At 40.1% G+C, this 16,505-nt stretch overlaps 1 protein-coding gene across 1 annotated transcript; it reads right to left on the bottom strand.

Moving 5' to 3' along the window:
- Positions 1–4,672: 4,672 nt before the first annotated feature.
- Positions 4,673–15,988, bottom strand: LOC132875229 (uncharacterized). Its single transcript, XM_060911928.1, has 2 exons — positions 15,844–15,988; positions 4,673–7,096 (listed from the first exon to the last, which is right to left on the bottom strand). The coding sequence occupies exon 2, from the start codon at positions 6,808–6,810 to the stop codon at positions 5,872–5,874; it is 939 nt and encodes a 312-aa protein (XP_060767911.1). The 5' UTR covers positions 6,811–7,096; positions 15,844–15,988; the 3' UTR covers positions 4,673–5,871.
- Positions 15,989–16,505: the final 517 nt, after the last annotated feature.

The following is a 16,505-nucleotide window of genomic DNA, read 5'->3' as shown; positions in this document are numbered from 1 at the left end:
ATGAATATTTATAAGAAAACGGCATCAGTCCACAACTTTGGACCAATCAGAATGCAAGTCTTTTGTTGCAGCTCCGCTCAGCAACCAATCACGTGAGCGCTGGCAGGCAGCCGGTGAGAAAACGCACAAAGTTGAATAAAAAATCTTCCAAAACGGTTTATTTCAAAATAATAATAATAATAATAATATTGTTCACGCTGCTTTGGTATGGTTACTATAAAATAATTCCAACATGAAAAGACTAATATGAGAGAAAAGCCGTTCTAGCAGAGAAGTCTTCAGTAGTGGTTGGGGTTACTCGAGGACACTGGTGTGAGAGAAATGTGAGACAGGTGTGTGTGTGTGTTAGGGATGTACAATAAGGAGGGAAGTGTGTGTTTGTGTGGGATTATAAGTTGTTGTTTATGGATATGAATCGGAGAGGTGTGGTTTGACTATCATCTGCAGCTTGTGTGTGTGTGTTACACAAGCTGCTTCCCCTCATGAGCTCCTCCTTGGACTGTAGTTAAAACCTTGGTTGTGTAATTAAACCGTTTTCACACCCACAGTATTTGCTTCTCTCAAATCCTAGTGTTTGCTTTCATAGTTTAGTTCATTCATCCAAAGTCAGCGGAAGAACACGAACTCGGCTGCAGACCAAACCTGGCACAGAAACCCAGTTCAGGGTAAATGAACTCAAGTGGAAAAGCAATCTGACACCCATGAAAGCAGTGCTGCAGATTGTATGAATGTCTGCTCAACTTCCTGCTATTTTCTGTTCTGTTCTGAAGGAATGGCTTCTGAACAATCAAATATGTGAACATCATTAACTACATGACACTTCTACCAAGGCGGCACGGTGGTGTAGTGGTTAGCGCTGTCGCCTCACGGCAAGAAGGTCCGGGTTCGAGCCCCGGGGCCGGCGAGGGCCTTTCTGTGCGGAGTTTGCATGTTCTCCCCGTGTCCATGTGGGTTTCCTCCGGGTGCTCCGGTTTCCCCCACAGTCCAAAGACATGCAGGTTAGGTTAACTGGTGACTCTAAATTGAGCGTAGGTGTGAATGTGAATGGTTGTGTGTCTATGTGTCAGCCCTGTGATGACCTGGCGACTTGTCCAGGGTGAACCCCGCCTTTCGCCTGTAGTCAGCTGGGATAGGCTCCAGCTTGCCTGCGACCCTGTAGAAGGATAAAGCAGCTAGAGATAACGAGATGAGATGAGACACTTCTACCATAGACACTGGCGTTCCCCAGTTTCCAATCAAATGTTGTCTGTTGCCAGAGTGTATGATAGTGAGTGACATCTTTTGTCCTGTCTATAAGGTGTTCTCTCTGGCATTGTTTGTGGTACAATGTTCTCTCTGGCACTGTTCGTGGTACGATGTTCTCTCTGGCACTGTTCGTGGTACGATGTTCTCTCTGGCACTGTTCGTGGCACGATGTTCTCTCTGGCATTGTTTGTAGCACAATGTTCTCTCTGGCATTATTTGCGGTATTATGATGTCTCCCGCTCTGTCTATGGTGTTGTCTACAGTTTTAATGGCTGTAGTTGTAAGACTGATTCAGTTTGCAGTGATGTGAATGTCTTGATGGCTTGTCTGATGTGTAAACACTTTTTTGTTCTGTTACGGTTTTGTTTGTTTTGAACAACCTGACTTTTACAAAAGTTGGTCACATGAGTCTACAAACATCATGCCTAAGGACCGCAGTTGAAAATTAGCCTGCTGGCTAACACTGGCACATTTACAGTTTTTGTTGATTAATGTGCAATGTCCTTTAAAATAAATCAATGAAAATGAAAAGATCACGAGAGCCACATAAACTCTCTGTCAGATTCCATAATGTATCATACGATCATGTCTCCAAGTCAGTAATAAGGATAATTTTCTGTCCATTATCATGTTTCAGGATAAAATCCATACCCAACTTCAGCTAGTCTCGCTGTAGTATCCATCCCCATGCTAATACGTTATTGCTAGAATTTGGGATTTTTCTATTAAAAAGTTGTCATAATAGAAACTTGCAAACACCAACCCTGTTCTCCCCAAAGCGCTTCTTCCATCAGCGCAGGCTTTCAAGTATAAAAAAAATATATATATATATGACATTCCCAAAAGACATATTAAAACCTTTCACTTTGATCAAAATCTACTTCTTAGAAAAACAGCTTTTTCTTTTATACATCAACAAATCGAATCAACAAGCTGGCCGTTAAGAAAGCACAGGGAAGCTGCACATGACTAGCTAGGTACAGCCATCGATACATGTTCCAGATAACGTGGTAGCTTTGTTCTTCATTTCATCACACATTCAAGTTAATGTTACATTTCTAATCCGACTTAATAGCAACGATAAAGAAGTGTTATTAGAATGGATTGTGGGTGTTCTATGGTGTAGGACATTTTCTTACAGCTATTGACAAGCTTGTAGATTACTGTAGGTGTAACCTCTAGCATTTGGGAAAGAACCATGATCTGTGTTAACATTTCCTCCTGTAACACACAACCTGATGTTGTAGAAAGGGGAGTTACAACACTGCCATAACTGACCGCTCCATTTTCCACCCCAAGCTGCACGTCTCTCACAACGTGTTGTAATAACACGTGTCCCTGTTTTTGAGAAGCGGGCACAATGAGTCACGCTCATCTGTTAGATTGACCTAAACCCTCACAGATTGAGTCAGTCGTTGTGTTTCCATTAACCTGCTTAATGCACAATTTGAACGAACAAACTCCGTAGTAATGGAAACTGATGAATTTCGAAAAAAAAAAGTGTCACAAAAAAAAAAAGTTTTTATGCTCGTACAAGGCGGTTGTTCAGACAATCCGATGAAGCAATATTTCGCAAAATCGAAATGGATAAACATTTTTTTGCATTATGTTACCTTTCTGAAAAACTAACGCTCTGTAAGAACTGTCGCAAGAGGAGAAAACTCAGCTTTTATCGTAACATCACAGTGGAAAAACAAACCATTCACAATTCTGTTTTGGCAAAAATTTAAAAATCGCTTGTACTGTATTTTACGCAAAATTGTAGTAGAAACCCAGCGACTATAAATGTAGCTTTATGACAGTTCGAAATATCACACTGTCCAAAATGCATCCTGGAGGGCACAAGGAGGACAAGATTGTTATATTAAAAAAGGAACATGCAAATGGTAAAAACAGCCGCTTGGAGGACGTGGAGGCGTGGCCTCTGTGCCTATCAGTCCCAGTAAAGGAGGTGTGGTCTCCCACCCATTGTAGCCAACACTCCTTTTTACTCGCATCAAACTGTCCAATCTGCACAGTACTCAATTAGATCATAATTTGCAAGTCGATTAAAATGTATTTTTCATCAAAAACGCTGACCATGTCACAAAGTGCATCGTTATCTTCTAACGGGGGGGGGATGGGACGGCAGACTCCCCTCCTGGAGGTAGAAGGTTAATAATTTGTTTAAGAAGTTTATTTCCATTTCTAGTCCCATCGAGTGAGTATTCCCACGTTGCGTCCAGTGTTCAGGGGATAAACTTCACACCCACTGCAATCTGACCAGTATACGTCACCCACTGGAAATGAATTAATATTTACTTTAGAAGTTGTCCCATTACACAAGGTGTTTTAGCAGCGAGGTCCTTCACCAAGTCAATCAATTCAGAAATGCATGACTGTGGTGCAATTTTATAAAAGTCTAAGATGCTTCATATTTTACAGTTCTTTCTTGAAAGTTTTAGCTCCTCCCCCTCATCAAGCTAGCATTTGGGGGAAAAAATAAAAAATATCTACCGTGGTAGATCTGGCCTGAACTGGTTTGTTCACTTGTTTGAACATGGATGTTGTAGAATACTTTGTAAACAGTATCTAATCTTTCAAAAAGTTCACAGATAGATGGTTGAATGGAACCGACAGTGATACCGTTATACACACCCTCATCCACTTCCTCTTCGTTTGATTAATAGGGCCAACTCTTATCTCTGAGAGATCAAGGGGTCAACATCAGTGGTTTTTTATATTTTATACACACACACACACACACACACCAGTGAGAGCAGGTTTGAGGAAACGTTAGAACACAGGAGGTGTTACTGCTGTACACGTCACAGGTGTCATTGTAATAATTTCTCGAGAAGTTTTCCATCTGAAAAGTCTAAACACTGATTTTAAAAACACTACAATCTGACATTAAATTACCTGAAAAATGGGTTCCAACATGAACTGTTGGAAGATAAACGCGACGATTATCGGCTCGAACAGAAATGCAATTTGATTGATCGCTGCACTTCATTTCCAAAGAAAATTTAAATCAGGTTTCCATCAGCTCCTGTTCAGGGAAATAAGTCTGAAGTGGGGCAAGAAGACTGCATCATCAAAAACATCCAAGCAGCAAAACCTATAGACTACAGTCGGTCCTACACGCCGAGCCAAAGCGTCAGCTGTCGTTATATAAAGAAACACGACTCTGCGTTCTACTCGTAGCAATTATACCCTGTCTGAAACATGAACACAAGCCATGCTCAAGTGCTTTTATGCAAAGAGAAGTTAATCAGTGTTACTTCCACTCGGAGGTCAACACTTTCAAGGGCAGCGAGTGCACAATATTTACTTTCTGACAAAAACTGCCCGAAGTTTTCCCAAGAGAACAGCATACCCCACACATACAGGCTGATAAACCAGGAAAGAAATAAATCATTTAAAAATAATCTATCAGAGATTCATCAACATAAACAAGTATACTTTAATACTTTTTTTAATCGTTTAATTGATCGATGAGAACGTTTCACCTTTTGATGAACTAAAAGAGGAAATAATCAATCTCTAAAATGAGAAAAGAAGAAGGTGGCTGCTTCATCTCCGTGAATCGTGATGTCCTTGTCTCAAGGATAAACATGCATTTATAACAAATAATAATAGCTACAAACGAAGAAAAACACTGAAAGGCTACATGAGCATAAGCACAAAGCAAAAAAAATATAACAATCACTCGCAAACCTGACAAGACATTTGTTGTTTTTTTGTTTTTTTTTTTTGGTCCTTTTCAGTGAGACAGACGAAGATCCAAACACAAAACATCTCAGTGTGGCGTTTGAGGTTTGTCAGGAGTTAACTATTCAGCTAGCAAGTCATCTCTCTTAGTGACTTGTTCAAACTTTTTTTTTTTTTCTTCATTGGGGGTTTTAAGGACCAGCCAGGAGATTCTCGACTTGTTGGTCTGAGAATAAAGAAGTGGCTTCTAATGAACGAAGGTTTTTACTCTTGAAGGAATAACGGCTAAATCCATTCAGCATTGTTTTGCGTTACTAAGCCACGCCTTGCAAACGAACTGGCTGTGTTTACTTATGAATTTTTCTCCCCTTAACTTAGTCAGGCCAAGGCTGGTTCAAAATTAGCTGGCTAACTGGATTAGCCAAACACAAAGAACAGGCCTTAGTGCATGGTATAGCGCACAAATTTTTTGTTTGTCATAATAATAACAATAATAGTGTCAGTATGAATAAACTCAGGTAACATCAATAAAATCATATTAGATATTTACTTTCATCCCAGGATTGTCTGAAATGCCGGGATGGAATACAGTAGGGTCCAAAAATCTGAGTCTGCTTCCAGCAACTTGTGTTTAAAAAAAAAAAAAAGATAATTAACAACGTCATATAATTGTGAAACAAGACTATCATTCATGTGTACAAAAAAAAAAAAATTAAAAAGAAAATGCAAAATGAACTAAAAACGGATGACTCAGTTTTACACAATGTATTCTATAACAATAATAATAATAATAAACAAGTTTTGATTTTGGACCCTACTGTAGGTGACCCCTCGCCTCCTGTCTCTTGGGCATTTCTAATTGTTGGTGGTTCTCCTCACCATGAAGGTTACATGCACTTCGAATGAGGCCTGCCAGCTAGCCGAGGTGCTCGTTCAAGAAAATGTTAATGTACTAATGTAATCCATTTCCTCGCTCCAGTTCCCACCGTTATTGTTAGTACTGTAGGCACTGTTGACGTCATGGCCAGTGGCGTAACCAGCGCCACGTCGATTCCCATCATCATCATCATCACCACCACCACCACCACTTTGATCGTTATCGACAACCGCCGTCTCGACATCACGCTTCCTCTCCTCACCAGCTCCAGCGCCACTATTAGGGTTTGATGATGCTGCCTCGGCACCATTATGGTTGGCTGAAGCCGTTTGCACGTCCGCACCACCAGCACCGTTAACAGCCGTCGATGGCGTCTCTTCATCACGGTTCTCGTTCTTGTCATCTCCGTTATTGTTTGTCAACGTTTTCTCCCCATCACCACAATTCTTGTCATGTCCAGAAACTTCCTTATTCTTCTCAGGGCATTTAGCGTTATCCTTGCTAGTGTTATCAGAATTAGTGTTTGAGTTTTTTAACACCTGTCGCTTGTCTTCGTTCTTTACATCCTGACTCAATCCAACTGAAGCATCGAGCGCGCCTTCCTCCTCCTGACTGGAAGCTTGCAGCGCCATGCTACCTTCAAAGGAACTCAGAGTTGGCCTTCCATGTATTCCCAGTATCCTCCTGATGGTGGACTGGTGGACACAGATGTTCGAGGAGGCGAGCGTGGCCTGAAGGTCCTTTGAAGTCGTGCAGGGGTTCTTCATGACCTCACGGATTATTTCCCGCCTTGCTCTGGGAGAGATTTTGGAAGGCCGGCCGCTCCTGGGTAAGGTCACGACCGTCCCGAACCTTTTCCATTTCCGCAGTATGGCTCTGATGGTTGTCTTGGGGAGTCCTATCGCTTTGGAAATCAGTTTGTAGCCTTTTCCAGACTCATGAGCCTCAACCACTTTTCTGCGGATGTCTTCGGAAATTTCTTTGGAGCGTGGCATTGCGTGTCGATGCGATACGTTTCTGTTTCCAAACTTTCTCAAATGGTTCAGACCAGACCAATGAATTTCCACCTCTTGATCTATACTGTCCTTAAAGATAAAGCAGGCAATTGGGCTACTTTTACGGCACCCAATGACTCTTCAAACACTGAGGTGGCAGAATCGGCCTTTTGGAACAGCCATGAGCTGTTCACTCGAGCTGGATCGTGTCCGGTAGTGTGAAGGAATACAAAATTCAGGCTTCGTCTCCAACTGACTTTGAGGCTTTTAAGGAAACAGTACTGTCCTGAAAAATAAATTAGACAAAACAGGAAACTTAGTTGAGTTGAAAGTTCTTCTTTCAGAAGATGATGATCAAAAACACAAGACAATCTTATTTAGTTAACAGTGGTTATGTAACTACATTGGTATTGAGCTATAATTTCCAGTAATATCTGCTGATGAACATTTAGTCCAGAACTTTCTTTCATATTGGAAAACCCGACAGCAAGTCTCCAACAAACAAGCAAACAAATGAATTAATTAATGAAGTTCCCCACCCCCACCAAGTACTTTGTTATCCCCCGCTGGCTGAAAGGCCTGAAGGGGGATTATGTCATGGTGACGTCTGTCCGTCCCGGGAAGGGTGTTCACCTTCTGAAATCAACTCCTCTCGCAATTTTTGGAGGACTTTCACAAAACTTGATAGGATTCTTTGTTACATGTCAGTAATACGCATATTGCAATTTCAGTCACATTTTACCAAAGTTACAGCCCTTAATTAACAAAATTATAATTGACAATTTCATCAACTCACAATTTTTGGAGGAATTTCAAGGCTTTGTTATATGTTGATAGTACATATTGTTATTTTGTTCAATTCGGTCGCATTTTACCAGAGTTACAGCCCTTAATTAACCATCTTGTACTTTGACAATTTCATAAAGGCATGTTTGCCTTCTGACATCAACTCCTCTCACAATTTTTGGACGAATTTCTCGAAGCTTGGAAAAAGGCCTTGTTCTATGATGGTAATACGCGTACTGCGATTTAATTTCGTTTGTGAAAATTTTACGAGTTTTGACCCTTGATTAAATAACTTGTACTTTGACAATTTAATGAAGGTGAATGTTCTTCTGAAATCAACTCCTCTCACAATTTGTGGAGGAATTTCACCAAACTTGGCAGAAGGCTTTGTTATAAGGCAGATTCTACCGTAACTGGATCCATTAATCAATTGCCCACAAAATAAATTTTTCTTGTCCTTTTTTCAGTGAGGTAATATTTTCAAGATTGAAAATGTGGTATTTGGTCTTCTAAAACAGCACGTCATTTAAAAATACACCGAGTATATCAATAAAAGACTTTTAAAGAATAAAGTTCCATTTCTTTGACATATCTGACAGACATAACTCCCATTTTAAAAATCACTTTCATTATCCCTGTTGCTATCGTCAGTGAATTTCTGTCAGATGACCTGACGATAGACTCAGCCATTATGGATCTTTGGTAGTTATCGTGTGGAAGCAGACTTTATAATTTTTGGGTGTCAGATAGAGTTGAAATAGATTAACAGCGAAAAAACTATTTCGTTCACGAGAGAAGCCCACAGTTATTTTAAAAAAATGCTATCGTCAGTCTGTCAGTCAAATGCACCTGACGATAGCAAAATTCAAGCCCTCACCACGCACATGTTGACTGACGCAAAGAGGAAATTCTACTGCGCATGATTTTTGTGACGGCAGACATTTACTTCCGGGCAAGACTTGGAGTTCTGACAGCTAGATTTCATCAAATAAATCAAGGTAAGATTTTCTGTCAGCTATCCTGACCATAGAAATTTTTGACGATAGAAACATTGAGAATATATTTGTGTATTCATATTTAAATTTTTCTGGAGGAAAACTATCGTAAGTTGAGATAAATCAGAGCCACTTGCGACCCTTTCAGCCGACAGGCCATTTCAATGTGTTATTTCCCCGCAAAAGTGACACAGTCGTGTCTATCGTCACTGTTCTGACAAGTATTGTTGATATTTCAATTTTGAAAATAAATTCTTTATTTCAATATTTTATTTTATTATTTGGTTCTAGTGATGAGGTATTTAATATTATTACTAAATTTGTCAGATTAATAATGTAAGAAACAGTTTTGTTGCTATTGTCATCTAGAGCGTCTGTCAGAATATGATGGTAGACGTTAGTTTGTCGGTCAGATTTTGATGACAGAAACCGATGTGTTTCTATTGTCATTTAGCATGTCTGTCATGTCAGGCTTTTATTAATTAGTTACCAGGACTACTGTCCTAAAATTTACTGTGAATGTCCAAGACCCCAAATGCTACTAGAAAAACTTAATAGAATGATCAAAATAATCAATTCAGCAATTTAAGGGAGATGGGACTTAACTGGCCTCTGTTATGGTAAAATCTGCCATAGGACAGTTATACACATATTGAAATTTTGTTTAATTTGGGCAAATTTTCCAGAGTTATGCCCTTGATTATTAACAAACTTGTACTTTGGCAATTTCATCAAGGTGTGCTTGCTTTCTGAAATCAACTTCCCTCACAATTTTTGGAGGAATTTCATGTAATTTGGCAAAAAGTTTTTATCCCCCGCTGGCCAAAAGGCCCGAAGGGGGATTATGTTGTCACGATGTCCATCTGTCTGTCCGTCCCGGGAACGGTACTCACCTTCTGAAATCAACTCCTCTCACAATTTTTGGAGGAATTTCACGAAACTTGGCAGTATTCTTTGTTCTATGTTGCTAATATGCATATTGCAATTTCGTTCAATTCAGTCGCATTTTACCAGAATTATGGCACAGTTGCCAGCAGGGGATATTGCGCTCTCAGAGCACTCGTTTTATTTGCCATGATTTGTATTTCCAACATCTGCTTTAATTAACTACAAACCCAGTGCCCATGTCTTCCTTTCAGAATCTAAATTGGGGGGAATCCACCAAGAAAGACTTGAAACTTCTTTTTAAGATCTAGCCAATGAGTCGTGATGTTCATCAATTCTTTTAATCAACAAATTCAGAACTGAGGTTTTAGGCTCAAACTTCTTTCCTCAGCTGGTTTCACTTTGGTGAAAGGTTTCTTACATTACCCCCAATGCCACTCTGAGTACCTGCTCATAATGATGCAGTGGGATTTAGACCTTGCTTCATCTCTACCTGGAGCGCAATGTGGTGGCACTTTAGTCCTTTCCTCTGTCCAGCTTTCAAACAGCTCAGCTTGAACTTTAACACTAAACTCCGTCATATTTGTCATCTGGGTCAGTCCATGAAATGGGGTTACCAAAATGTGACATAGAGGGAGTCACTTAAAACAATTTACAACTGAAAACAACTTTTATTTCCATGAAGCATTGACCATATAAGAAAATATAACATAGTTGTTAAGATAACTCCTGCTCTACAATGTATGATAAAATCCATAAATATTTACCCGGTTGCTAATGTAACAAGGACACGAACAAGCTTTTAAAAATAAAGGAAAAATATTGATAAAATCAATTTTTTGCTTTTATTTGCTTACTTTAAACATTAACACTGAATAAGAATTCATTAGAAATATTAGTTCAACATCATAAACACTGAAAATATGAAATACCAGTATTTCACAAACTTTATAAAATCTCTTTAAGATTTGAACAATAACAACAGTCATTAACAGGAAACAGTTTCATCCTATATGGGGTAAATGAGATTACTGAATTAATTACTTTACTTAGTCACACTTATATCCGCACTTCTCTAGAGCACGTGTTGTGGTGCGTGAGATCCCGCGAGAAGTTATCTCGCGTCAGGTCAGCTGACCTAGATTGAGTAAATAGGTCTCGCAGGTTGTGAACGAACCAGGAAGTGAGTGGACGCTAAGTTAGGATGTGAGAAAAAACATCGATAATTTCTTTTATTGCCGTTTGTTTAAATTTCTTTCTACGTACATCGTTTTATAGTATGTTCTTCTTTATATTAAAAACAATCATGATTTCAACTCGTTTTATCATTTTTTATAAGCCTGGTTTCTAACGTAACACGGTAGGACACCACAATGTTACGATCACAACCTATTTTTAGTGGATGATTTCGAAGCTAAATAGTTTATAGAACCTTCTTAACTTTATTATGTGAGTGTAAAACTAAATTGCAAGTACCATGAAACTAATTTTGTTGAAATTCTCAGAAAGTAATGAAGGTTTATTTAAGCTCAAAGTCAGCAAATATTCCATGTCACAAAAAACGTGTCATCCGTGTCCAGTCACAGGGGAAGAAAATGGTTCACATTTCTTTATTTCAAAAGAAAACTTCATTTTTTTATTTATTTTATTTCTTCAAACAATATTTATGGATAATCTGCTAAATATTTCTTTAAATCATGGAAATTAAAGATGAAATGATTATGTAAACCCGGACCAATGAAAAGTAACATCATTTCATGGACTGACCCATCTCATAGATTCCTAAGTGGACGAGCCAAGTCTCTGCTGTCCCTCAGCGCTGTGTAGTTGCAATGCATTCTGGGATGCCGAGTCCAGCAATTATTTTTTCACGACTGTGACATTACTGGAAAATGGTGAGTGAGAAAGAAGCTCTCGTTTTATACCGTATAACCTCTAATGAATGCCCCCTCCCTAATTAACGCCCCACCCATATTTTGGAAAAAAATAATTCGAAATTAAAAAAAAACTAACAGTCTAAACAGTTTTACATACCCCAGGTTTTCTATCCAAGTCCAGTATCCAAATCAAAATACTGTTTTTACGACTTTTAGCTTAAAACTCGCAGTGTAGGATTTGTGTTTTTCAACACGTGTGTCCATCTTTACGATTAGAAAGAGAATGATCAGGTCAAATTATCTGGGAGGCGCGTGACTTCTGCAAAAAGGGAGCTTTATGCAAAGTGAGTGACGTAACAGTGGTCAGCGAAAAGATCAAAAGGTGTCAAGCCAGCTGATACGCGAGCTATATCTGGGCTGTTTCCTCGCCGAATGAACACCTGCATTACCGTATACACTCCAGTAAGCGCCCCAAATAATAAATTTTTAAAAACACTTAATTCGACGACTTTTCACCTAGAAAACGTATGAAAGTTAGGGAAAATTAGTAGAGCAGTTATGTTAGGGTTTGAAAAATTCGATCAACTGTGATTTTTTACCTCTAATAAATGCCCCCCTTTTGAAAAATGTAACGCTCCCGGGGGCGTTCATTAGAGGTTATACGGTATATGTAATTTGAGATTTTTTTAAACCCTTGTTATTATAATCCATTCAAATGCATTAAAGAGATTTAAGAAAAGGCGACTGATTGGATATTGGTTCCTCAGTAGTCAGAGTTGAGCTTTTATGAAAATATTCAAAAAAATATGAGTACACTTTGATCATGTTTGTCCATTTTGTGAATAAACATTCTATTAAAAAAACAAACAAACAAACAAACAAACAAAAAACCAACCATGATTGGAAAGGAGTCTTTGCTCTGATTCTACATTTTGAGGCCCAACAGTGAGATTACATTATACACTCACTGGCCACTTTATTAGAAACACCCATACACCTCCTGTTTTGTTTGACGCAATTCTTTAATCAGCTAATCACCTGACAGCAGAGGTGGACAAAGAACCCAACTTCATTACTTAAGTCAAAGTGCAGATCCCACTGGTCAAATGTTACTCCGAGACAAGCGAAAGTTGTCCAGTCAAATTTTTACTTAAGTCAAAGTACTTGCTTTTAAAAATACTTAAGTATTAAAAGTACATTTTCTGTCAACGCATTGTTGTATTATTGCCACAATGCTTACAAAACTTAATGTCATTACCAAAGACAGAAATGTGAATTCACAAAATGAACACACGCTGTGACATCATGGTGGTTTAACAATAAGCTACCTAGCCAGTGAAACTCCACCTGACATGCTAACAAACTCTTTTCAAACTCAAAATCATATGGGGTAGCTAACGCTACTAGAAAAGAAAGATTTCTACATTGTTTATTTGGCAAGATTATGCTAAAACGCATTTCTGAAAGGACTTCAGATAAGTTAATAGTATTCATGTTAGCGTAACTCCGTTTTTACATGCTAACTAAGGCTACGTTTACATTAGACCGTATCTGTCTCGTTTTCTTCGCGGATGCACTGTCCGTTTACATTAAACCGCCTGGAAACGCCGGGAAACGGGAATCCGCCAGCGTCCACGTATTCAATCCAGATCGTGTCTGATCCGGTGCTGTGTAAACATTGAGAATACGCGGATACGCTGTGCTGAGCTCTAGCTGGCGTCTCATTGGACAACGTCACTGTGACATCCACCTTCCTGATTCGCTGGCGTTGGTCATGTGACGCGACTGCTGAAAAACGGCGCGGACTTCCGCCTTGTATCACCTTTCATTAAAGAGTATAAAAGTATGAAAATACTGCAAATACTGATGCAAATACTGCCCATTGTGTAGTTATGATTGTCTTTAGGCTTGCCATCCTTCCACTTGCAAGTGGTAAGTGATGTGCGCTGGGATCACACACACAGCGGCTCAGTCCCGAATCACTGCTTGTGCACTTCACTCGCGCGCTCTGTGAGCTGCGCAGAGCCGGAGTGCGCACCCTCCAGAGGGCACTCGCTGTTCAGGGCGGAGTGATTTGGAGCGCAGGATGCCTGCGGAGCCGAGCGTATCCGTGTATTGGTGTTGCTGTGTGCACGCAAATCGTGTGTTGTTGCTGGGTGCACACTAATCGTTTTAAAAACGTTAATCTGATGATCCGCTGATAAGGTCTAATGTAAACATGGGCTAACAGTGTGCAAGTTAACTAGCTGTGTGTAAAAGTTAGCCGTGGACAAGGCTACAGCAATTTGGTGGGCAAATCCATAGAAAGTCATTTGACTAACCAGACTGCACAGCTATTGCAATGTTATCACTAGTTCTAAAAGCACCGACAACTTCATTGCAAGCTTTCTCTTGGAATAAAACATTTACATCCCTCAATATGCTTCCGCAGGTCGAACGGCAAATTTTTGTAGGCTGCGATGTGGTTTGTTTGACAAACAAAGCAAACATTTAAAACGAAACTAATCTTTAATCCTTTCAGAAAACTGAAACATGGGTTCTAAGTAAAGCCATGGGTGCATGCGTTCCCCAGAAGAACCGCCTCCTTCCATTCTGCCGTCAACTGATCGTGTTAAATAATGCTGCGGAGAAATCATTGAACTTGATTTTATCCAGTCTATGGACGCGACGTGACCCTAGTGATTACTGATCGGCTGTCTCAGTGTCAGCTGCGAAAAACCAATCATGTTTTAGAAAAGAAAAAAAACATCCACTTTCAAAGCTGCTTCATAGTAAACGAGGACCTTGACAGAAATGTAGTTGAGTAAAGAGTATGATATTTGTCTTTCAAATGTAGTGAAGTCATAAGTTTCCAAAAAAAAAAAAAAAACTCAAGTAAAGTACAGATACTCAAAGTGTACTTAAGTACAGAACTCAAGTAAATGTTCTTCGTTACTGTCCACCCCTGCTTGACAGCAGCACAATGTGGTATGGGTGTTGGTTTGACCCAGATGGACTGGTTTGAGTATTTCAGAAACTGCTGATCTTCTCCTGGGGTTTTTCACACACTGTAGAGGTTACACAGAATGGTGCAAAAAAAAAAAAAAAAAAAAAAAAAAAACACACTGCATGAGTGATACCCCTTTTCCATCAAATCAGTTCCAGGGCTGGTTCGGGGCCAGTGCTGGTGCTGGTTCACAACTCGTTCAACTTGCGAGCCCGCTGAGAACCAGTTTGCTTTTCCATAGCTCTCGGTGCTAAGGGGAGCCACGTCATTACATCGCTGTATACATCAGTTACGTCGCTGCGTTTGCATAAACCTTGGCACGAACATCGAAGCAACAACAACAATAATGGATGACTTCGCGTTTGTACAGCTGCTGCTTCTCGTCGCTTAAAAATGGCGACCTTTCGCAGTCTTGCGATTATTGTTGGTCTTAACAACTCCGCCGCCCCCCCCCCCCCCCCCCCCCCCGCTGACGCAAGCGGTTCTTTCCTTTGGCCCAGCAGAGAGTTGGTGCTAGCCTGGAACCGGTTTTTCTGGCCCCAGAGCCAGTTCTTTGTCAGTGGAAACAGAAAACCTGATTCCAAACTAAGCACTGGGCCCGAACCAGCCCTGGAACTGCTTTGGTGGAAAAGGGGCATGTGCGACAGTTCTGAGGGTAGAAACACACGCCTTGTTGATAAGAGCGGGTCAGAGGAAAATGGACAGAATGGTTTGAGCGTTTTTGGCCAGGAAGGATATATTAACTCATATAAATCACTCTTTACAACCATGATGATGAGAAAAGCATCTCAGCATGCAACAGCCGAAGAACACATTGGGTTCCAGTCCTGCAGCCAAGAACCAGGATCTTACAATCAACAGCAAGGTCCTACAGTATTAAAGTGGCCGGTGAGTGTGTTAAGGCAGATTTAATGCTTATGTAACATGACCTACAGTCTAGAAGTCCAGACAGATGTGTGATGTGATGAAAAAAAAAAAAACACTGAATGACTGTAATTAAATCATTTCTGCACCCATAAATCTCAGGCTTCATGACCCTCATTACAGCCTCAGCACACTGCTATAAACTGCCTTTCTGCCTACTCTACATTTCACTCTTAATTATTCTTATCATGGAAGGTTAAAGGTGAAAGAGTGTTCTGTCTGTGAAACACCTGATTCAGCTCATCATCTCAATACCAAACGCTGCTTCATCTCAATCAGATGTTCTGGAGAAGAAGAAAAAAAAAAACCCTAACAACTCGGCCATCTTGGATAACGTAGAGTTCCTGAAGGGGAAAAAAATGCAACAATGGTGCATGTTTATCACCTTCACTCTCTCTATCTGTGTATATATAGATATATAAAAACCCTTCTCAACTGATTAAGTGTAGTTTTAATTTCCTGAGGTAAAACACTAACCACACTGCACGGCCACACAAACAGCGAGCTAACTTTGCTATGTTGCTAATTAGCGTTTCATAACCCAGTGTTTACTTCCGGAATTATCTTAACAAAATCTTACCTTCAGCTTTAAAACCTCAGCTTCAGGTTCTGGTACTTGGTTTCTGGTAAATTCTGGTGAAACCGGCAGCACCAAAACCGAACAATAAGCCTTGCTAATCCAGCCTGTGCGCTAGCGCCAAAATGATAACCAGCTCCAATCTGTCCGGAGGCCTGCGTGGACATCAAGGCTGCGTTCGTGATGCGCAGACTGTAACCATTACTGAAGGAGAAGAAGAAGAAAATTCGCTAAAATTTAAACTCGCTGGTTTTGTGATTCACACGTCTGTTTACGTGAAACAGCGGACACGTTTCTGCGCCTGTTCCGAGTTGCATATGTATCAGTTTAACTTTAGTTAATTTCTGCTTTTCCTATTTGGATACGTGTGTCATTCTGCGCAGACCCAGCGCAACCTCGATGAAACGCCGAGTAATTATGACTGAGAGAATGGAAAGAGTCTCGGAGGTGAGCTCTGATTGGTAGCTCAATGATTTCCAGTCAGATGTTGAGCCTGGTGAGTGTTTGGGTTATAAATATTTACATTGAGGAAAATACACAAATCTTGTACATTTCATCCATTTTCATTGGACCAAGGCTGGCCATTCCAAATGGTGGCCCATAATTCTGTCCATTGTGCCAGCATCACCCAATGTTGATGGCCACCATTTGTCTACTGGGCCACG

This window comes from Neoarius graeffei, chromosome 27, assembly GCF_027579695.1.
Source record: "Neoarius graeffei isolate fNeoGra1 chromosome 27, fNeoGra1.pri, whole genome shotgun sequence".
NCBI lineage: Eukaryota > Metazoa > Chordata > Actinopteri > Siluriformes > Ariidae > Neoarius > Neoarius graeffei.
Note: the sequence above shows the minus strand (reverse complement) of the source record. Positions and strands in the feature narration are given on the sequence as shown.